General features: G+C 36.6%; 1 protein-coding gene across 1 annotated transcript in view; it reads right to left on the bottom strand.

Annotated features, from left to right (window-relative positions):
• Window positions 1-24,012, bottom strand: part of UBL3 (ubiquitin like 3) — a 60,232-nt gene that overhangs the window by 9,380 nt on the left and 26,840 nt on the right. The window contains exon 2 of the mRNA XM_026108900.2: window positions 1,472-1,580. Within this exon, the coding sequence (XP_025964685.1) occupies window positions 1,472-1,580 (109 nt within the window). The remainder of the gene's footprint in view (window positions 1-1,471; window positions 1,581-24,012) is intronic.

The raw sequence follows: 24,012 nt of genomic DNA, 5'->3' as shown, positions 1-24,012 counted from the left end.
TGTAATCATTTTCTGAGGCTATGATCACTCACATTCTTCATCTGTTTTCTTATAGTAGTATGAAATCACCTTTTGTTATTATTATGATATACTTTCCTTCATTATTTAGTATCAGTTGATATATCATTTCGTAAGTCTAAAATAATGAGTCTGATTAAGTGTTCCTAATTAGATGTTCTGACACAAAATGAAAGCATAAAATAACATTTATTTCTGAGCCTGTACTACAACATTCTGGCATGCATATAAATGGGTACAATACAGGCTTCAGACTGCAAGATTGCATTTCCAGGAATATCCTTGAATAAAATAAAAACAGTTTTGCCACTATTAATCCAGATAAACATACAGGAAGAACACTGGATCATGACAACTGTGTCTTCTGCTCACACTAAAATATGTGCAGATGCTACACTAACCAGATTTCTTAGCATAAAAATGTTGCACATCTATATCTAATACTTAAGAGGACTATGGACCTCCTCCTTTCATTATATATTTTATTAAATAAAACAAACAAGAAACCAGCTCCCCTACAACTCTTTTCTTCCTAGCCTCAAGAGGCCAGTTTAAGGCCTAAAGTACAGATTAGCAACACTTCACTTTCTGGTATGGATTATCATCCGTTCTACTTCTTTGACAGAGGCACCACAGAAATAGATATTACAATGTTTTAGTTTGTGTGAACGGTAGACTTTGTTTAAACATTGAAACAGTAAACCAAATGAAGTCTTGTACCAGAGGAAGCATTTTTTTTTTCATCGTATGTAATGCTATGTCTCTGTTTTGGCTATTTTCCCAAGAAATCAAAGCCAGGGAGAACAGAAGAACTTTGTTTTTGTGGAACTATTATATATTTGAATACACATCCTAGTTTTGAATTCCAAAGTTAATACTCCTGCATAACAACAAATATATTCCTATAAACATCCTCACTTCACTCTGTCTTCTAATGCCTCTTAAAATGTTATTTTATTTTTGCTTTTTCCCTGGAAATTTATCATTATTACAGATCCTTGCCAAGATAAGGTAATAAGTAAGAAGTACTTGAAACTCAACTGTACTATTGCATTCCTGTGACATGCCATATTTTCCATTAGCTGTCCTCACATGAGAGTTTTGACAGCTCCCACAGTTCAAGTCTTCCTCACAGTTACTACTAGATCCTCTACCAAAACTGATCAAGAAAAGGGATAGAAGATTGAGGGAAAGAAATAACTTCAGTTTGGAGAAGCATTATTTTAGATATAAAGTGGGAAACAGTCAAAGCATCTAAAATTCTGCACAACCAAAGAAACAGAGAAGGCAGGAAGAAAATTATATTTCTATATAAATCTATGCTCAGATACACAATAAATATATTTAATTTGAATGCTGAGAGCAGAGATAAGTTTATTGGCACTTCAGGCTGAAAACACAGGGAAGCTTCTAACTAGCCATTTAAGACCTTGAAAGGCGCACAGCTACTCACCCATTGGCCAGTTGTCATACACATGTTTTGCAATATCTGCAGCAGAGTCGTTTGGTGAAAACAAGAACTCTTTCGTCTTCCCGCTTACCAAGATAAGGCGCAAATTTATCTGTAAAGAAAATGCAATATTAGGAAAGTATACATAGAAGACTTAAGATATAATAAAATTCAGCCAAGGAACACTAGTAGCGTATCTTCTTGAATGCAGAGGAAAAAAAAATATGCTCCTGAAAATTTACCTCAACACAATTAACAAACATGAAAATCTGCATCTAAATATTCTGAGTATCACTAACAGCCTTACCATCCTCCCTCCAGTACGGTATTTATCAGCCCTGATCTCACCCACTATCTGCTACAAAATCCCATGGAGCCAAATGGCACCCTGCCCAGGTGCCACCTACCACAGATCTCCGAATCCCTCTGCCCATTTTCCTAACCCAAAACTTTGTTGCAATATTGTCCTTTTGCTACAAGGAAAACAGTTGAGATCCCTATACAACTAAATAATATATTCACTTTTTTTTTAATCCTTGATTTCCTTTATCTAACCAGCAGCACCTTCAGCTACAATCTTCTTCCTTTCTACTGGGAAATTACTGAATGCAATCCTTCTCCTATATAGCATTAAAATATTCTGTATAAAGAGCTCATTATGACATTACAATGTGAAAGAAATTAAATTTTGGCTCCTCAAGCAACTACTAGTGAGGCTGTAAGAGCTATTTGGGTAACTAGCACTTAACAATTCCCATGAAAAGTCAGAGTCTAACTACCTTTGCGTTTTAGCCTACAACTCTAAATTCCATCAACTTTTAGCAAGACTCATTTCCTAACTGCTTGGACACTTTTTCAAACCAGACTCTGAAATTGTATCTCTCATTTTAAGTTAAGTTGCAAGAAAGCTCATTCTTGCTGGAATTCCGGAAACAGTTTTTTTCTAGATCAAATAAAAAAGGAAAAATTTGACGGTTAAATTTAAAAGACAGCCCAAATTAAAAGAGTTCTGCAAGGATGAAAACCTCAACACTTTATGTCCATTGAACATTACAGCCTTGCCTCATTTATCCATCCCCTATTCATTTCAGAAACTCACCGGATAGATCATCTGTTCCCTTCTAAACACTTTGGCTTGGATTCATCCCACCTATCTTTAAGCACCTAATGGAGGCATCTAAATTAGGATCTCCTTCATCCTGCACACTCCATCAATGTCAATGGAGAGAATGACCCCTCCAAAAAGCCCTTCTGTCTCTATTTCAAAATGTAGCAAGGGCAAAAAAGACATTATAAAAGAGGTAGCTTCCCCTCCCTGCCCCCGTTAACTCCTATCAGAAAATTAAAAGCTCTGCCATTAACACAGGAAGGAAACCAAGTGGTAGCTGTTTCTGAGAAAAGCCCACAGCCAGTTTCACACAATATCACTGCCATTATGTAAAAAAAAAAAATCACAAATATCTTAAAGGACAGAAACTGCAGGAATGCTGTTTAATCAGAAAAGATTATTTAGCAAATTCAGAACAAACCTGGTTAAAAGCACGAAGGCTGCATTTTCTTTGATATTTCTAGAATGATTAAGAAAAGAACTATTTTCAAATCTTATCAAGATTTAGCATAAAAAGCAGACTAAGGTCCACTATTCCCGTTCATTCCAAAAACTAGACTGCTCTGATGAATGAGAGCTTCAAATTTTAAGCCTAAATTTAGCAATGGCCAGACTATGTCCACTTGTTGTTTTGCCTATATTGTCTTTCAGCTTAAATAGTTTTTTCTCCTTAGTTGCCTCCACCAGAGTATTTATAGAGAACACTCACATATACAGTTTCTTTAGCTGGGCTACCCAAGACAAGCTCTTCAAGCTTTCTCCATTGAGAGGCATTTCTTCACTCATCCTAGTAGCTTGTTGCTGCATATTTCAATTTTCAATATTTTCTTCCCTCAAAACAGATGACTATCTTGTAAGTATACTAGATGATGTCTCACCAGATGCTTGTATAATACCACCAGTAATTTCCTTTCTCTACTGGAAATATCCTCTTTGATGGCATCCCCAGACTACATGCACCTTTTTCACAACTGTTCTACCCAATTAGCTCAGTTACTTTGCACCCTTCTCTACTTCCATCATTTCTAGTTTTTGAGCCTCCAAGCTTATAACCGACATTTTGGCTGTAACACTCTAAGGTACAGGGCTCTGAATTTCATCCTACTTATATTACTCCTCTCCTTCAAGTGAAAGGAAGAAGGAAGCTAGGTAGAACAAGATTAGCAAAAACCTTACTCTGCACCTCAGAAATGCTGTTAGCGGTCTCCCAGGTTTGACGCTGGGTCCTACGAAATCACACCCAAACATTTCTGTATAACATTCCCTTCTCTCTACACTAAGAGCATTTTTCCAACTTCATGTGACCAATAAATTTTAGCACCACAAACCCTGTACATGTACCTTTGTCATTAAATGACTCAGATGAAAGAAGATTATGTGAAAATTGATCCATAAGTGACTCCAATAATCAGCTCCCTCTGATCCAGCTTCCCTCTTTCTCAGCCTGTTGATATCCTCTCTGTTAGGTCCTTATATACTCACAATTTCTCTATTAAATCCTAGTTTCTCCTATTTAACCAACAGTTTACAACATGGCACCAGATCAAATGCTATGTTCATTTTCAGATGAAACTATAAAAATTTCTACTTAGAAAATCAGCTCTTTTTTTATCAAAAGCCCGTTTGCCATGATCTGGCTTTCATAAATGTTACATATTACTTTCTATTCCATTTTCTTTATACCTCATTATCTTTACTTATCCTTTAAACCTAAATGCATCTCGTTGCAACACCAACATATCGCCAAAAAATTAGGAGGCTTAGACTGCGTCACAAACTGTAGTACTGTACTTGGGAATAGGTTATCTGCTTAAAAATAAACAAACATGCAACCCCAAATATTCAGCAGTAATGTCTGCTGTATGCTTTAGTGGATAAAATGAGAAGCCTTCTTCACCATGAGTCCTCCTGTCTCTCTCCTGCCATCTGTTTCCTCTATCTCAACTAACTCCTGATCTCCCATAGTTTGCTCCCTCTATCCAGGCACTCCCCAAACTCTGATAAAGTGAAGGGAATAGGGGAAGAAGAAAACCACAGAGAAACAACTGAAACTAACTTGGCTTACTGCAAAATTTGATTAAGTCATACTTCTGCAGTTAATATAAAATTTAAAAAAAAATCAATATAAGTAATAGGAAAAAAGGGGGGAAAAAATTAGTTCCTTCTTCCTCTCCTCAATACAGATAACTCAGCAGTGCTCAAGTTTTATGGTTGCAGAGCATTTCTCATACTCTTACTATCAAATATAAAAGATACCTCAAGAAAAGCTAGTAATTTGACAAGCTACACTAAAAAGTATCTGTAAAATGTGGGGGTTATTTTCATTTCAAAAAAAAAAAAAAAACCAAACAACCAAATATTAGCAGAAGCCCAAAATAAATCCTTAAATCAGTCAAGCAGATGTTACATTAAGTGCGAGGAAACAGCTGCTCTAATCAGAGGTTAAATATTCTCTTATTTATAGTACAGCATACCACTGACACATTTAGTTTGCATGTTTGTCTATTTTTTATATACATACACACACAAATATTTCAGTTTTGGCTTGAAGGAATCTTACCCTTCAGTTGCACATCACACTGTCTCAAGGGGTTTGAAGCAAAGAATCCCAAAACTTGCCTTTAAATTTAAAGTCGAATCTTAAAGTTCCCCTCAAGAGTATTAGAAATGCTAATGGCTTGCAACCGCTATATTTCTTATTCTGTAAACCTGAGTGATTAAGAACGCCTTTTCAAAGAAATTGTAGGAGATCTGGAACAAACCCTTTTGGCAAGATACCACTGACGAAAGTTGACGTATAAAAGGAAAAGAGTAAAAATGAGAGGATACGTGTATGCACATATGCTTACTGGAGGAAAGAGCAGAAAAAAAATCTTGCTTATGATTCTCAGTGGTCTTAGCTATTCTATATCATATTTCCTATCTTAAAAGGTTGCAATAAAATTGTATCTATATCCCTTGTAGACTGTATGTTTAAAGCCCTTCCTTCTATTTTTGCTGAAGGAGTCTTGCTTCTACTATACTTTTCGTGATTCACATGACCGTGACAAGTTTGTTCTTCCACAGGGTACATAATAATGACTGTCCTGATTCAGAGTTTGTTTGTTTGTTTGGTTGGTTGGTTTAGTTTGTTGTTTTTGGGGGGTTTTTTGAGGCTACCAAAGGGAATTCCAGGCTTCTGCTACAGCAAACAGAGTAAGGATCACACACTTATATTTCTGCATTGTAGCATGAACTCAAATGTTACTGATGAAAGCATCAGAAGTAGAGTTAAACATAATTTGTGGACTATATTCATTCTGTATGGTTATATAATAGCATATTCTGTTTGTGACCTCAAGCATGCAAAACTCACTTTCTCCCCCTCCACACCACAATCAACACCAATTTCGTAATTACAGCTCCTATAACCATCACATCAGTCATACCACACACATAATAAAGAAACATAGGTCAGATTATATACTATGAACCCTTCAAAAAAAAAAACATTACACATAAAAGACTGTAGTAACACTTGCTGTGTGACTGCAACTTTTGGAACAAAAATTTGAGTCATGTACATGCAGTTGTAAAGTAAGTTTCATTTTGTTTGTAATAGTCATACACAGAGTTTTGTTTGTTCTTTAAGGTCTAACTACAAAATTCTTAGTATTGCAGGGCTTCTAATTTCAAAGCTAGAGCTGACTAGATGGGAAGTCACCTAAATATCAAGAAACGAGAGACTTACAACCTACAGAATATTTCTTGAAGTTTAGGCAACTTCATATCTATTCAATTAACCAAGTTATTTTTGTTATCAATATGCTCCAGTAGCAGCTTAAGATTCCTCCAAATTAGAATTAAGATACAGAGGAAGAAGAATGTCATGCTACCACATGCTATACAACCACATGTTTAAACTAAATGCTTTTCTTTAGCTGTTCTTAAGATTAACAAAAATACATATACAAGACTATTTTTTTCTTAATAGATATGAAATTTATTTAATTAAAAGCTAATTATGGACCAGGAGACAAAAAGCATGAGAACAGCATTCAGAAATATGGACTGAAGTTTCACTTTCTAAAAGCCAGTATTAACTTCCTAGTTCATATTCATAATTTAAGAAAGATGTTTGTTCTCCATAGATGCATCAAAATTTCAGAATGACTCTAGCCCAAAGAAAAGCCTGCCCATCTCATACCTTATAGCACCATGCAAGACACTAACTTAATTCCATCAGATTTACTTAAGTTGTTGAATGAACTCTCAAAGACAGTCTAAATCAAAAGGCAGCACTAACACAGGTCAAGTCAGTAGGAACCTGTGAGGTTCTAGACTCCAGTTCACTCTTAAGGTAGACACCATCTCACGTAATCCCTTCTGTAAATATAACCAGCTGAATTTAAAGAAGAATTTCAGTTTTTCCACTCACTGGAAGGCTGCTCCAGAACCTGACTGCTCTGTTGACTGGAATGTCCTTCCAACTCCCAGCATGAATTTATACATGGACAAGTTACGCCTATTGATGTTGAACCTACCTTGTGCTTTGGCTATAATAATTGCTTTTCTCCTGTGGGGTTTCGATGCCTTTCTCCTACATCTGCAGTATTTGCAGACATGAAAGCACACCACTAAAATCAATAGGCAAAGATTTCGCTCATTAATAGACTGGCCCTTGCGGTGAACAATGTGTTCAAAGGGCTGAAGTACGTTAACTGAGGTTGAAGGAACTGGGCTTTGTTCGCCTGGAGAATAGGTGCTTGGTGGGCACCTATTAGCTGCCTTCTTACAGCTAGGGGTAAGTTACTGAGAAGACAGGTTCTGCACTGAGGTGCAAGGCAGGACAATGGGAGACAACGGTCATAACCGGAAACAAAGGTTTTGAACTAAGGAAAAAAAAAAATTTGCCCTGAGGACAGTCAAGCAGTGGAATAAGCTGCCCAGAGAGGTGAGGGAGTCTCTCTCCTTGAAGGTTTTCCAGGCCGAACTGGACAAGACCCTGAAAAACCTGCTCTGAACTCAGTGCTGACCCTGCTTCAAAAAGGAGGCTGGACTAGAGACCTCTCAAGGTGCGTTCAAAACTGAATGATTCTACAACTCACTCTAATCTGCATCTGTTTCAGTTTTGATTCACCTTTCTTAAGTATGCATGATTAGAATGGTACAGAGCTTTTCAGGAGACTATCACCAGGAATTTATGAAACAATACTAGTATTTCCCTACCTCTACTGCCCCTCCTTCTTCCATCTGAACATCATAAGCGTCTCACATTTGCTACTCAGTAATTTTGCAATACTGCTCTCTAGCCAGTCATTCCCATAAGCCTTCAAACTTGCATGACAAAACACTGCTTCTAGTCACCTCTGGTGTACAGAATATTTTGATATTAATAAAATTAATTTTGTTCCTATTAATCCAGTCCTTGAGATCACCCATACATCATCATGATCCTCTTCTGTACCGCTGATGCCTCCAAATTTTCCGCCATGAACACATTTTATTACCATATTGACATTGTTTGTGTCAATGGTATAAATGAAGTTATCAAAGACAGCTGATCCCAAAATTAATCTGTAAGCAATTCCACTGAACAGTACCACCAGCCTGACACTTCCACTTTCAACATTACATCTACCACCTTCTCCACTTGAGTCATGCACTCTATAAACACCCAACTTCCCAAGCTCATCCGCTCCCATGTGACAGCACAGCAGCTACTCACTGAAGCCCGGACAGATCCATAAAGTTTACTCATTCCAAGGAAAATCATCTAGCTTACCTAGATATCTAGAATTATCTAGATATGTAAATTTTCTAAGAAAATTATCTTGTATAAACTAATTTGAGTAAATATAAATAGTGCACTTTATTCCATTATTTCTTTACATCACAGATCCTTGCTAATCTTGTCCATCAACTCTAGGATCCTACCGCGTTGCCAGACTACCTTTCTCTGCCTTCACGAGAACAGGTACAACAGCTGCCATCCTTCACTACCATGGTATCATCCATTTGGTGATTTCAGTTCTTCTGATGTTGTATACTTCAGGTTTCTGATGTAGAAAGCATCCAATCTGTATACACTCCTTTACTCCTTCCCAGTATCCTTGCTGAGATGGTTATTCATCTGTCAACTTGAAAGTCTCTTCCTGCATCCTTTCCCTCATTTAGCATGCAGATAGTATATAGCTTTAACATCTTTGACCTGAAGAAACATCAAGCTTCCTCCTTTGTCAAACCTTCAAATTCTTCAGATATGCTCCTTATACTAACCCAATACACTTAGCTTATTTGGTATTTGCCCCCTTGAAATCCAAGGCCTTTATATACACACCTTTGTTTATTCTTCCATTTATCACTGGATCTATGATCACTTATGACCACAGGTCACTTATGACCACTGGATCTAATATCATTTTCCCCAAGCAGCTTTCCTAAGATTTCCAGAACTTTCTGGGAATTTACCAAAGACATCTAGAACAGTAATGCTCCTTCTTGGCTAAGGACCTAGCTGGTGAAGGAACTGGGATACAGATTCTTAAGGTGAGGAGAGAGTAAGCAAGCAAGGAGGAGTATAAATTTGTAGCCCAATGATGCAAGCATTCTCAAGGGAGGGAGAGGAAGTATCCGAGATACTTCATGAGGAATACAAATAACTATTAGTTCTGCTTCCTCAACTGAGCACCACAAATTCAGATGTGGCAACACTCAGAATCCCTCCACCTAGCTTCATATGCACAGAGGAGTTTGCTTTACCTTTGCAATTACTTTGCACCCATAACAAGTTTTCTTCATATCAGAGAAGAAAAGACTAACACAGAACACATTCACATAAACAGTTACTGCGACAAAACAAAACTCTAGTTCGATCGCCAACTGGCTAACAGACCTACATAACTCATTCAGAGCTGTACTACTTGTGGCAGTAGGGCGAGTCAAACACGAGCCATAAAAATATTATAGTACACTACGTCATCTTATTCGCAATTAATGTGAACTTCACAACCACTTCCATGACATACTAATCTTCAGATCATTATACAGAGAAGCAAGTTAACTTTTATGAACAACTGGTTCCTTCAAATAAGGAATAACTAAGACAACTTTGCACAGAGAAGAATTAATAGAAGCTAGCAAATTTCAGAAAGAAAAGTGAGGCAGGAAAGAAAAGCAAAAATGAAGCATTATCAAATCTTATTTAGGGGAGGAAAAGGCAAAATCCTATAATCATTTAACTCAGGAGCTATGACAGAGTTAGCTGCTGCTATGGCAACCAGGACATTCTTAAACTTAAAATCACAGTGCTTGGTCACACTTTATCCATTCCCTCCCTCCAGTTCAAATAACACAGGAACAATGGCAATGGATTATTCGATATCCTACCAGGTCCACGGTTGTCTTTTAAACAGAATTATCTGGGAAAGATTGTTCCTCAAATTAAACTAATATGTATACTATTATAAATAACCACCAATACAAAGCATTCCAGTGGATAACAACTCTGATTTACCACCTTGACTATAAGCATTCTCAGGGCAGGTATGCCTTGGTTCAGTTTTTTTTCTTTTCTTTTTTTTTTTTGGGGGGGGGGGGGAATTTGTGAGGGGAAGAAATGACACAAAAAAAACCCCAGTTAAACCAGATTAAGAATTTTAACTTAAAATCGATTTTAATAAGAGAGTCCAAACAGATGAATAAATTTTCACTGAAAAATACTGGTTCTATCAGTAAAAGATTTTTCAATAATTTGATCAGACTGGAGACAACAAATGCCAGTCCAAGAATAATTCATTTCCCAGTATTTGGAGATAACAGAAGTGTTTCATTACCTGAAATGATGGAAGTGTTCAAGTATCAGATCTTCTCAATTTAAAAGGCAATGTCTACTGCACTTCAGGTGCACACTTGAATTGTGTGATATAGAATTAACCTGTCTCTTCCTGGCTGCTAAGTGAAACCACTCTTATAGCAAAGATTCGGCAGAAGACCTACTCTCATTACTCATTAGCCAGAGCCAGGACAGTTTCACCTTGCACACGCAAGATTCAAGTGTACCAGCATTTTTAATATTTATTTTCTCATCCCTTCACAACAATCTAGAAAGTTTCAGGAAAGCAAAGAACAAACAACTCCCAAATATTAGCACCAGCCAGCTGCGAGTCCTCTTTCCTCAACTTTGTATGAATATTTTTTCAAGCCTCTTTGAATATTGCTTTGCAAAAACATTTTTCATTTTCAGACTTTTATATAGAATATTGATAAAGGCCAACTAGGTGATATGCAAATCTCCTGATGTTAAAAGTATTTCAAAATAATCACTAGTATATACACACCAGAATACATACTTTTGTTCATTTTACACATATATAGGTTTATGATAGAGTTTTCCAAGTCCCATCACAATCTTAATGTGTAAATTAAAAAGATATAGACGACAACAATTTGGAATTGGGCTATAACAAAATGCGTAGGAAAAAAAACAGGCATGCAGAGTTAACCACATGGCATTTAAGTTTTCTATTTTCAAAGTTCATCCCGTCAATCTGGTGTTACAGTAAATGTATTTTTGCCTTTAGATAATATGACTAAAACACAAAACAGAGAAACTGATACATTCAGAAAAACATGAAATTCTCGTAGAGATCACTTTAGCTATCAGCGTACCATGCTGAACCAGTGAAAAGTCATTTTAAAATGTAAGAGCAAAAATAAAAGTAAAATTGCCTCAAATTACAATGCATATGTGAAAAGCTTGTCCTTGGGGACTAAACAGGTTAGCTCTAACAAGCAATGTCACAGCTGGGTGATCTGATAAACTCCAGTGTTGTAGGACTTCTGCTACCAGTACCTCTACTGGAGCAGGAGCTGGAACGGCCCCCTTCCCAAAGGGCAGACCACAGGGACCCCAACCTTCAGCACGTGGAACCAGCAGTGAAGAGGCAGCAGTGGCAGGCCTTTGCCTACCTCCCTCAGGACACACGCACAGTAACAGCAGAGAAGTGCATTTCGGGTTTTCTTTCTGAAGTGAGAAAGAGGGAGTAGGAGAGAAGGAGGCGTCTGTTTCTATTTTTTCAACCTCTCTCTCCCTAAAAATATCTTCTAGTGACACGCATCCCCGCATTTGACTTCAGACTTTAAAAGTGAAATCAGTGTGTACCATCTGTGGTACCATCCTGTCGTCTCTTCTCAATAGCTGCCACTGGCTTAGCCCATCACCTTACTTTCACCCCCCCATGTCAGCTGGTATCTGAAGCTTAGAAGTTCAGTACACGAATATGAATAATGACAATGCTAGACACTTACTTAAATTTGGAATTAATTCTGATACAACTCAACATATGATCTAATTTATCCTATATATAGGGCATTTACATACCATTTTAAAATTATTATTTAAGATTGCTCAATCTCATCTTTAAAAGGAAAAATATAAGAATGTTAGGTTTGCGAATGCTTATTTTCTGAAATACCAAACATCTCAGATTCAAAAAAGAACTACTGCTGCTAACAAAGAAATACAACTCCAAGGAACTGGCTCTTCAGAAAGCTGCTCTTTCAAGGCCATGGGGGTAGACTGATAGCTTTCACCCCATCTTATTCCTCCACCAATTATTTTTTCCCCATCTTTAACTAACTTTGTGAATGACAATTTTATTTAACCAGCATTTCTAAAATTTTCAGATGCAGCTGTTCCACGATTACAAAGAATAAAGACAAAATATTGATGAGTCAGGGAGAGTATACTTTTTGTGCTCTATGAGAAAACAGAGGCAGAAATCTGAGTTTCCTAATGCAAGATGGAAATGTGGAGAAACATGTACAACAGAACTTGGACATACCAGAATTTTATAGCCAGAATAGCTCAGTGAGACTATAGACAAAACTGAAAGTAATCCTTCAGTTATAGTCTAGATGAAAACAAATGTCAGCTTAAATTTGAACGCAAATAAATTTCAATAGGGAAAAAAACCAAAAAAACAAAGTCAAGAAATTGGACATATCAGGGGAGTTACTTTAACTGGAAGCAATCAAAACAATGAGAACTGCAAGTGGCACATGGTCATGGATAACATTTAATTCCATATGCTAATATTCAGGAAAGACAAGTGAAGCTCATCCCATCCAACTGCATTATGTCTGTGAGGAAAGCTCATTCATCTGAACTCAGTATCAGAAAGGAAGAAAAATTCACAAAAATAATCATCAATGGAGGTAGATGTGGCAATCTGACAGTAAAACATAGCCTTCAGACTTCTGGCAACACCCCACTGATTTTCACGCAGGATACTGGACTAAGTATAGCCACGTACTTTACAGTGAAGCCTTGTAGAGATCAAGAGATCCTAAAGTTATCAGTTTTGTAATTTTTTTTTTCCCTAGACAGGCTTTAAAAAAGTGATTCCTCATTTTAAGTAATTTAAACATAAGTGTGTATTATGCTCCCTGCATTCCTCAGTGTCTCATTATTGCAGAAGTCCTATATCTGCTCTTCCCTCTGTTCCCACTCTCCACTGGTTACTGTGTGAGAGAGCGCAACAGCAATTAAGGATCACTTCAAAGTTAGCATGTATATTCACTTTCCAGATCTCACTAAAAAGTAACTAACCAATTAAAAAAATTCATTGGAAAAAGAAAATAGGAATTTATTTAAAAAGAAAACAGATTACATTCTTGGAAATGAGGGGTCCACCCCTTAGGTCCTTATGAGAGCAGAAAGATCCCTGTCATCATAGTTTTTTGAGAAAAACAAATTAATCTCCATGTAAAGCCTATTAATTTGTCACTGTTTGGGCCCAAAAAAGGGGCAGTGACAAACAAGCACAAAAATAGTGTGATTTGGAGCAGAAAAGAAAGGATGGAAGAGTGAGGAACCAACTTTCTGAATTCACTTTTGATTTCTATTCTATTTGCTCTTGCAATACCTGTTGCATTGCATGGTTTTCATGAAATTTACTGTACTATACATAAAAACGCTTACACTGTGAATAAATATAGGGATTATTATCTGACACGAATAATATCTGTCATTTAAATTAGACACAGCTTGAAAAATTCTAGGAAAAAATACTGTTATTCCCTAACAAAGAGAAATAAAGAGTGACTTGTTTCCCTTAAAGTCCAATCAAACACTGTTCCCTCACCTAAGCTATTAAACATAACACTGTATAAAGCGAAATGTCTCTAAAATTTTCAGAGGCAACATCCCAATAGAAACGCCCGCAACTGGAGATAAGTTTGTAACTTCTCACTCCCAAGTCATTTCAGGACAATGCTAAAATGTTTTTTACCTTCTGTGAGTCTGTCTCTTGGTCTGTACTCAACTGCTAAATTTTTCAAGCCCTGAGAGCAAGTATCAAAAATAAAATGGAAAAAAAGTTTCCAATATTTTTAAACACACGAAAAAAAGGCAGAAGGTTGCACCTTGAAGTAGAGATATATTTCAGTTCACTTGGGGTGGAAATACCATAAAATTAATTTTTTATTATCAGCTACTGATTCTGACTTTCTCTGGGCTTACTGTGCATCATGGCAGTCAGCCAAAATTTTGCCATTCCAAAGCACTATCTAAATCACTGAGCTGTGATAATTGAAGGCAAGAGACAGGACACTAGGTATTTTTATTTCTGATGCAAAAGATAGTTTAAATTTTGATCAAAATGCATGTTTTAATGACCACAGACCTCCTCTGCTCTAGTGAAAGTAAGCAACTCTGATATGAATGAGAACACAACCCTTTCTAATTGTTTTCTTCCTAAAATAGCCCAGAGTAAACACTGAATCATGTGATAAGAGATCAAGGATTGTGATGCTGATGCCAATTTATTCAGTATAAAACTCCTCAAGAGCAAACAACTTGACCTTGACCTATGCCTACACTTGTCAGAACAGCATAGTGAGCATGCATTACCATCAGATATTTTCTTCCTCAATGAGTTACCTTTAACGTTCAACAAAAATATAAAACATTTATTTATATAAAGCTTACGTATTTTTGCTCTGTTTAAACATCATAGTGCAAATTCAGCCCCGAGCTAATCCTGCTGAAGTCAATTGACTGAAGTTAATGAAATGATATCCCACATAAGGTTTAATCCAGTTATTTACTGTGCGCTGCACTCATTGTTGAATACTAAAAAGCACAGCTTATCCAACTTTCTGTTACTGCATGCTAGTCATGTGCCTGTGCCCTCCCAACCAGCTGGCAGTCTAATACTAACTCTTACCCTATTTCCATCATGAAGGGCACTAGCTACCCCAGACTATCTATTAATGACTAAAACACTTAAAACTTCCCTCTCATTTTGGCCTCTCCTGCTGTATTGCTACACCTTCTATAAAGTATGAAACAGGTTACCAGTTTTTAACTTACTGCTCAAAGACTTTGGTAGCTCTAGTTCCTGACGCAACATCCCTGTGTACCTACCATACCATTTCGTGAAGTACTTGCCACCGCAACAGTCAAGTACTTCCAAAGTGAATGGAATCTGCCTGGCAAGGTGCACTGAAATCATGGTATGTACTGTTTTAGCCTTTTTCATCTGGAAAATAGATTTTCCTCATAGAAAATTATATTTTTGTGAGAGAAAAAGAACTAATAAGAAACTTTTTTTAGAGAGGATATTTAATATTTTTTCCATTCTTCATTTGTCTTGTATGCCTAGAGTCTACACAAAAAGTATCATATTATACAAAAATGCTTCATTCCAGCCTTGCAGAAAAATGCATATATATAAAAACAGCACACTAAAATTAAGACTGAATTCATATTCAGGCATCTTCTAAGCAAGACCATCATCTTGGTCTAGGATCTCCCTAGGCGCTTAGCAGAAGGGGAAGATAGCATTGTCTTCTTGTAGACGTCACCAGTCTTAATTGGCAGTGATTATAGGCAACACTAGTCAGGGTTCTTGGTTCTTACTGCACCAACAATTACACTATAACAAACCATCTGCTCTGTGTCAAAGGAGTAAGGTTGGCTTCTGTGAATCTGGGGCAACATGTGTTCTAACTTGTGTCTTCATTATGTTTTACCAAATGCTGTGTACGGACAGCGATGGAGGTATGCCATTGAAAGCTCCCCAAGTATCTATGTTCCTTGCCTTAAAAAAACAAATTAGTATTACTTCACTGAACTAAGTGGATTGAACTTAAAAATGTAGGCAACACAAGAATAACTCATTTATCAGGCTTTGATCATCATACGTGGGGATTTGTGCCAGAATAAAATAATTTAACACTTTAGCCATAATCCAAATCCTAACCCCTGCATTTTTCAACACACATAGTCAATACAGATGGCACAAACATACTACCACCACATAAGGACTAGTTGCAAAACATCCAGCCTTTTGGTTGTTGCAAGACATCTGGCGCTGACCTAAGCTACAGGACAGTTTTCTGACCTTTTGCCGTGGCAGGTCACTCAACCGCCACATGCCTGAGTTTTCTGAGAAACAGGTCTCCTCCGTCTCTTTCTCCTTTTTATTTCTCATGTGCTGAGATTTTTAATTGTTTGGGATGGTCTCTTGTTTTGCTTTCTATATAATACTCCTGAGCTACAGCTCATTTCCAAAACAGACGTTTTAAAACTAAGAGTTTTGTTAATACTTCCACAAACATTACAATGCTTTTCAAAGACCCTCTCACCTCTATTTTATTAAAGCAAAAGGCATGACAGTCTAGAGAGATAGTATCATTGACTGACCATGTTACGAAAAAATTTTGCTGGTACCACTAGTTATGACTAACCATAGTTAATGGAGAGTTATTTCCCAGCAAAGTTACTGAACTTTTGTAATTGTCCAAATTGAAGCATTACTTTGATGTTACAAGAAAGAGCAAACACTCCCTCCTAAAAACAAACAGGAAAAAAAGTCTTCTTTCTTCTTGGGACTGAAAATGTTCAATTCTGAGAGCTGTGGATGGACATATATTTCAGCTACAATGAGCAATCTTTAATAAAAAGAATTTAAAACATATTGAGAAAACTCCTGTACTTTTCATTTAGAGAAAGAAGGATGTAATATCTTTGCAGTTGTTGTCATGGCATTATAAATGTTGCTTCAACTGTACTTTTGGAGAAAGGAGTATGAGAATAGAATTTAGCAAGCTCTCTGCTAGGAGACACAACACCCTTTAGCAAGAATCTTTCAGAAAAACGTAGGTAGGTAGGTATGTATGTATGACTGCCCAAGTGACAATTCTCTGTACACAACCTAATGTTAACAGTAACACAGCCCAAACATATACTAGTTATCAGTCACCCGATTTTCTAGCTACTTACTAAGTCACAATTACAGTACAGTAGCAGCATTGTAGATGAACTATTTCTTACAAAGATTCAAGCGTATAGTCACAAGACAGTATAGCAAATACAAGAAACAGCTGCTGTATATGAAGAGAATGAAAGTCCACACAGTTAAAACTATTCCATTCTTCCCAATACATTTGGGAGACAAATCGTTATACAAAGCTGAAAGGAGGATCTGGCATTTAAAAAGAAAAGTGCATTTGTTATACAAAATAGCTATCAAGAAAACTATTGTCTTAAGCTACCCATGGCTTGGGCGACTATTCAGCTGAAAAGTCAATTTGCATCAACCTGCGACTAGCGATACTGTCACTTAGTGGTGCCAGAGACAACTATGGCATCATCTGTTTTTCATATTAACATTCTCACTCATAAATTTTCCAAGAACACTAATGAATTCTCATGTGCATACAACTGTATTTCATTGATTACTTCAACGGGCAAGGCTGTTTACTTAAAATAAACAGCCTATCAAATTCTACATAGTAAGTGTTAAATGAGGACTGTGTAGTGCTTATACTACAAATCAAGGATCTGAGGAGGTGGATAAATGTACCTTGTGCCAGACACTGTTTAGAATCTAAATACCACCACGATATAAAAAAGTTAACATCATCGTCTTTGAAATAACTTCCTAAACTTGCCAGAGTATCAGTTAATTGACGAGCAAGTATCACTGCGGGCAGTTCAGTTCTGAACTAGTCTAAATAACCATAACTTACAGTTAAAATTAATTAACTTCAAATTTAAGATTTTAATAGAAGTTTAAAACTACGACAAAGCAATTAAACAAGGCAGCCCAGAAAAGACGAAGGAAACTGTAAAAAGCAGAACAAGATGACAGGCTAAAAAGAAAGGAAACTGTTTCTCTGGAAAAGGAGAACACAGGTCCAGCCTGCAAAGAGCACTGGACCCCAGCACTAAGAGCGGCAAAGAAAACCCAAGAGCAGCAAAAGGAAAACATTAAAATACAATGACTGTGAATAAGGCACAAAAAGAGACTGATGGCAGTCACCTAAGATCTTTGTAGAGTTCAATCAAATGAAGCCTAAGAGGCTCTAATTTGCGAAAGTAACTGACCACACAAATATTTATGGCCAAGATAGGAAAAACAAATAAAACCATTTTACTAATAGAGTTACTCTCTCAATTTGCGGACCTTTCACAGAAATATCAACTAAATATATATAACAGCTATGGCCTAAATAAAAGCTTGCCCAAACTACCTCTGAGATGAAGGCTTTGAAACATTTCATCAAATATCAAAGATCATACTCTACCCTTATTAAGCCTTAACAAGGGCTAGTTTCAACTTCTAAAAACTACAGTATCAAAACTGCAACAATGACAGTAAGCAAAACCTCCCCCTTTTCAAAACCCATGGTATTTTGGGCCTTTCCAATATATGCCTCAAAGGCAGCATAAAAAGTTTAATTAGCTTTTCATGCAAGTAATGAACCAGCTGATCATCTTCGCCTTCCTCCCCAAGTGCGTCAGTAAAATCATCAGGGTACTATTTGCACTGCGAAGAGGAGACTATTATTTTGATTACCTGCAGCAAACTCTCAAATCACAAAAGCCCCAGTGACATGTTCTTAAAACGATGTAGCAAAGACAGCACATATGCTCATATATTAAGCAGTAGAGGTTTCACAATGCTTGAACTCATCCAAAGTTTTTGGAACAGAGAACACGTCCATCTTCAATAAGCTTTTTATTTAGATGGGAAGAGAATGGAGTTTATCCATAACAAACTAAAATCCTTACACAAAGTAATATAATTTACTTTACAAACAGTTATATGCAGTACTATACTGGGATAGGTAATAGATGAATGTAATAGAGCAGTCTCCATCCAACCCATTAAGTATCAAAACAAGAATAACCTTCATAAAGATACTTTATAAAAATCAACACAAGAAAAGGGCAAACTAATTTGAAATTTCAAAACAGAGATCAAACTCAAGTGCATGTAACAAAATAGATTCAGCAATTAAGTAATTAGTGTTGTTAAAAAATGCATTTAAAATATTATCTGGAATACATAGAGTCAATATGACTACATCATAATGAAAAATAATTCACATTCAATGTCTCTGTGAAAAACTGAGACACACTGCCAGTAGAACTCAACATACTATTATAGAGTGATTCTACATACAATATTAATAATTTGCAGTTTTGTAAAGATAAAAGAAAATTGAGGCAGTATTTAAATCTTTCATTCTAGTATGCTTGTCAGCTCACAGTTTTAAACTTTTCTTAAACTTCTGATACACTTCCTTTGAAACTCAAACATTATTGGCATTTATCAAATGACACCTCCACTGTGTTCTTCATTAAAGCCCCTGCTAAATAAACAAAAGAATGTATTGAACACTCAGTAAGTGTTCAAATACTATCAGACTCTTCACAATCATTAACTAAACTCTCTCTTCTATCTCAGCATAAAAGCTACCTATGGAGAATGCTAACTGGGAGATGGATCTCCGCACAGTGTACTTCAAGGCACAGCAAAACTGCCCTGTGTAATCAGTTATTACATTAGAGTGCAAGAATCTCGCTGTCAACCCAACTAAGTCTCCTGAAGTTGAGAAAAGTTTCCACAAATCTTGACTTTGCCAGGTCTAAGCTTTAAAGCAGAATTTAAAACTATAGTAAAACAAGATATAAAGGAGTACTGTGTCATTTTGCATCACAGGGCTGAAGTTATAAAGCAACAAAACTGGGGGGCTGGGAGGGAGGAGGGGAATTGTTCAGAATTTTTCTTGCCTTTTGTGATTAAAGCGAAGGAATATGAAATACCAAAGATCAATCCAAGCAGCGAACATAGCCAGAGCCCTCTTTTGACAAAATCTTCACAGCTGAGTCTCAGTTCCACAATACCAGAACTGAAGGATGTTTTCCATTGCTTCAACAACTGTTTTTTGCTCTAAGGCTTGAAAATTAACAGCTCTCTTTGACAATCATTTTCACAGTGATTATTAAATTACATCTTTTGCCTCAGCATCATAAACCAATGAATTCTACAGACTATCCACCTCACAAAGTTTATGCTTCTTAAAATCTGACAACTCATCTGCCTCACTGTACAAGGACAGTTTACATATCTGTCAATTCCTAAAGCTCTTCCCATCCTTTTTCTTATCTCAAATGAAGGATTAAGCATATTTTTAATGTCCAAACACTAATAATTCAGCATGTGCCCCATCTGAAGTTGACTCTATTTTGAAAGACTGTATTTAACCAACAGAAAGGGTCATTTTCCCTCAAGAACAGTATCTTCACCCTTGCATATAGCTGAATTTCGTATTTCTCCTTGTATTTAGCGATAGTGTAACAATTTATAGCTACTCAGGACACATTATTTTCCAAGTTAAAGTTTAATAGTAAACATCATTCACAACATGACATTTCCATTTACAGATAAATTTGAAATCAAATACAACTGCACTAAGTTGCATGGGGATTTTGAGAGAATATAACTTTAATCTTTCTCTAAATACGAGAATCAATACCACAAACCCCCCCCCCCCCAAAACACAACACCAAAAGCATGTAGCATGTTTATTCAGAACTCTACAAACTGCAACACAAAACCAAATGTTTCTTGCCTGCTTATTACTTCTTTTGTGGTTTGGTAACAGCAGTTTTGCAGAGGGGTGGTACTTGTGATACGCTAAATGAGCCGAAGAACAAAAATCAACACAGTATTTCACCATTTGCCTACTTCATAAGCTACATATGCAGACATTCCTCAGTTAAAGCCTTCCAAAGTTTCCAAATGGAAGTACAGTAGTAATTAATACTCCCTTGTTATTATACTGGTTGTTTTATCAAAGAAGGAAGTATAACTGACATTGCACACCACAAAAAAAAGACATAGTCATAGTGATGAGGGGTTTTCTGTTGTTCTTTTGGGGGGGGAGGGGGGCTTAGAAGGTACTAGCTGTCTTTTGGGTGGATACCGAGTTTCCAAACAGACACTGATGCAGTAAGAGAGGATTATAAGAAGGACGCTCTGCATCTAGGCATCATATATAGCTTTCTTCTGGAAACCTGGGATTTTGACTTGCAGCTCTCCAAACTGCTGTTTATGCTGTCTCATAACAAGCTGAAGACAAACAGACTCTCCTGAAGAGTTGTCACTACTGCTTCATAAGTAAGAATTAAGAGAAAAACAAGCAAAAAAAAAATATTAATCAGGACAAACAACTGAATAGACTTCCTTCCATTCTCTCCAACCTCCACAAAAATACACATGCACTTTCATTAGATTTTCTCCTGCACAGAAGCCAGTGCAGATAGAAACACTAGCTAAGAAATATATAGAGAAAGCATCATCCTATAAGAAAAGCAGCAAGATTAACGGCTGGAAGCATAGGTTCATGACAATAAGCCAAATGCATGGCCTCACCATAAAAAAAATTCAGTTTCAGTTCTGAGTGCTGAGCCCTGCCTGTATGCACTTTGCATACGTTTGGTCAGACACATTTTCCCTAGAATATGGGTGTAAAAGTACTACCCTCTAACTACATGCTCTTAGTTAAAGCTTAAAAAACATTTTTCAGCAGTGTCCTCTGCAAGCCCTGGTTCACTACACAGAGAATAAAACTACTGAACCATCAGCTTCCAGAATTAAAAGATTATCCTTTGATATGTATTAAGCACCAATCAAACCAGAACGTGCACAAAGTCAAAGATCTTATGGCTTCTGATCAAAAGTGCATATGGTGAGTAACTTCAAGTTATTCCAATGTTACTCCAAGAATTTTAATATACTTTTATGCTAGGATTTTTTTTAAAAACTTAGTGTGCTCTACCATACACATTATATTACTAACCAAATGTTTTTTCACTTTGCACACATTCAAGCATGATGGTGACACAAAATGCAGAATATTTAATTTAATGAAATAATACCGATTACTTTCTTTTCAGTAAAAGCAAACATTAAGTATTCACGAACTCTAAATAATTTCCATCTTTCTGTGGATTAGATCTTTTTACGTAAAATAAGTGGTTAGCAGAGCTACTGTTATTACAGTTACAGTTATTTCAGTTGCTCTTGAAACAATAAGATTACAGCATTTGGGTTTAAAATTGCAGGTTGTACATCCACCTAAGTCCTGTCCAGAAAAAAACATTTTTAGAGAAAGATAGACCTGAATCACTGCATTAGTAACACATACACTGTTAGAAGGAAAGTTATGGATAACTTTGACCAAGTCTGTCCAGTTTAGCCTTCTGTCATTGATCACGCTGAACGTTCTGATATTTCCACCTCTGAAGCTGAAGTTTGCTACGACAGATCTCCCTTAAGACAGGACTTGCTTTATTTCTCTAAAAGCAGGAACAAGAATGAAATTATCACTTCTGAGAGCAGTGAGGAGATAGGAAAAAAGAAGAAGCACTTTCACTGATTTTTAAAGATGTGACTTTTTAAAACTGAAGTTCTAGACAACTGTGTCAACATAAGTGGAAATACAAAACTTACGTGCCAGTGGTAAGGCTTGAATGATATGCCATGTGCCCCATGTTTACAGATTGTATATACATGGCCACTGGCTAATTCAAGAGAGGAAAATTCATTTATTTATATATTTTAGGCAGCCATATTGGAAGATGCTTAACACATCACTCAGTCCATCCTGAAAGAGTCACATTGTAAAGAGAAGCTTCACAACAAGCTATACTTTGTGAAGGTCATTTTAGCTGACCACTTTTTGGTAATTAATTCATTAGCCAACACTACTATCTGCAAAGAATGTTTCTTTCCTAATAGAATTCAAAATGAACTAAATGTAACTACATAAAGAAGTAAACACAATTAAAGAAACCAATAATTCACAGCAATACAGATATGTATATAACTCATTGAGCAAATCTTTATGAGCCCTGCTTATCACATTCAGCTTCCCTCATGAATCAAAGCAACAAGTCTACTCAACTTTTCTCCACATCTCTAAAGTTTCTTCCTAGTTTAATCTGTTCTTTGTACAGGTTTTAAGAAGGAACTTTGATAAAGTGACTCAAGCAATGAAGCGGCCAACAGAAGAGGTATTCCTGTGAATTTATAAATATTTGAACTATATCATCTATATAAATTTGGAAACAATCTAAATACTGCATGCCTCGGACAATTACATGTGTGAACATACACAGCCAAAATGATCCCTGTACACTCTGTGGTTTCCTATACCATCAACTTCTGTTTTTTCTAGGTAGGTAAGTTCTCACTCCTTGGGGAAAACAGCATAAATCACTAGAAAACACCTATTACATCACCTTTTATGTTTGACTCTGACTTGTCAGGAAGCCAGAAGCCAATTTATTTCAGAAAAGTGAACAAGAACTGCTAACAAAACATCCTGACGACTCTGTTTAAACCCCAGTCTCTGCACTGCTGTGATTCTGCCTGCTCTTTGCTCTCCCCACCTGTTATGACACTTTCAGCTTCCTATCAGTTTTCATAGTTATTTTCTTACCTCTTCCTCTTTCAACAGTATTTTCTATAGCTCCCTTACCAGCACCCAGCCCTAGGTGACTCATTTGCGCTTGTACATTTATCTGCCATTGTACAAAGAACCACTTTCCTTCAATTTAGTCTCCCCAATATCTTACAATTCATTTGAGCAGCAGGTAACTTGGTCTCAACACAATCAAAAATATGCTCATATTTCACTTCCAAAGTCTTCTCCATTTTTCCCACTGCTGTGAGCAGCTGCTTACCATGATTTTCATCATTCACATCCATGTTACAATTTTCTGATTGTCTTGGGTATTTTTTACCCCTTCTAAACATGGACAGACACTGTCCACCCTTTTCTTACAAATCTGTATCACAATATTGCTTAAAAATCTAACACAGTTAACCTCAACCAGAATAAAGAAATTCTCCCTTGTAACTCAAGGCAGGCAAGGAAACCCCAAAACTCTTCAGGCAAACCACAAAGATAACAGTTGGCCACTATTATGGTCAGTGCTCTGAGAACATCACCTGTTCATTGTCACAAGTTTTTGCAAAAAACACAGAAGAGTAGAGAAGGGGGGGGGGAAAGTGGAAAATGTTAATTTTGCAGTTGGTATATACAATATTCTTCCTGAACAGAATTGGCAGCATGTGATGAAGATCAAAAG

The sequence above is a fragment of the Dromaius novaehollandiae genome, chromosome 1 (assembly GCF_036370855.1).
Source record: "Dromaius novaehollandiae isolate bDroNov1 chromosome 1, bDroNov1.hap1, whole genome shotgun sequence".
Lineage (NCBI taxonomy): Eukaryota > Metazoa > Chordata > Aves > Casuariiformes > Dromaiidae > Dromaius > Dromaius novaehollandiae.
This window is presented reverse-complemented; position numbering and strand designations above follow the sequence as displayed.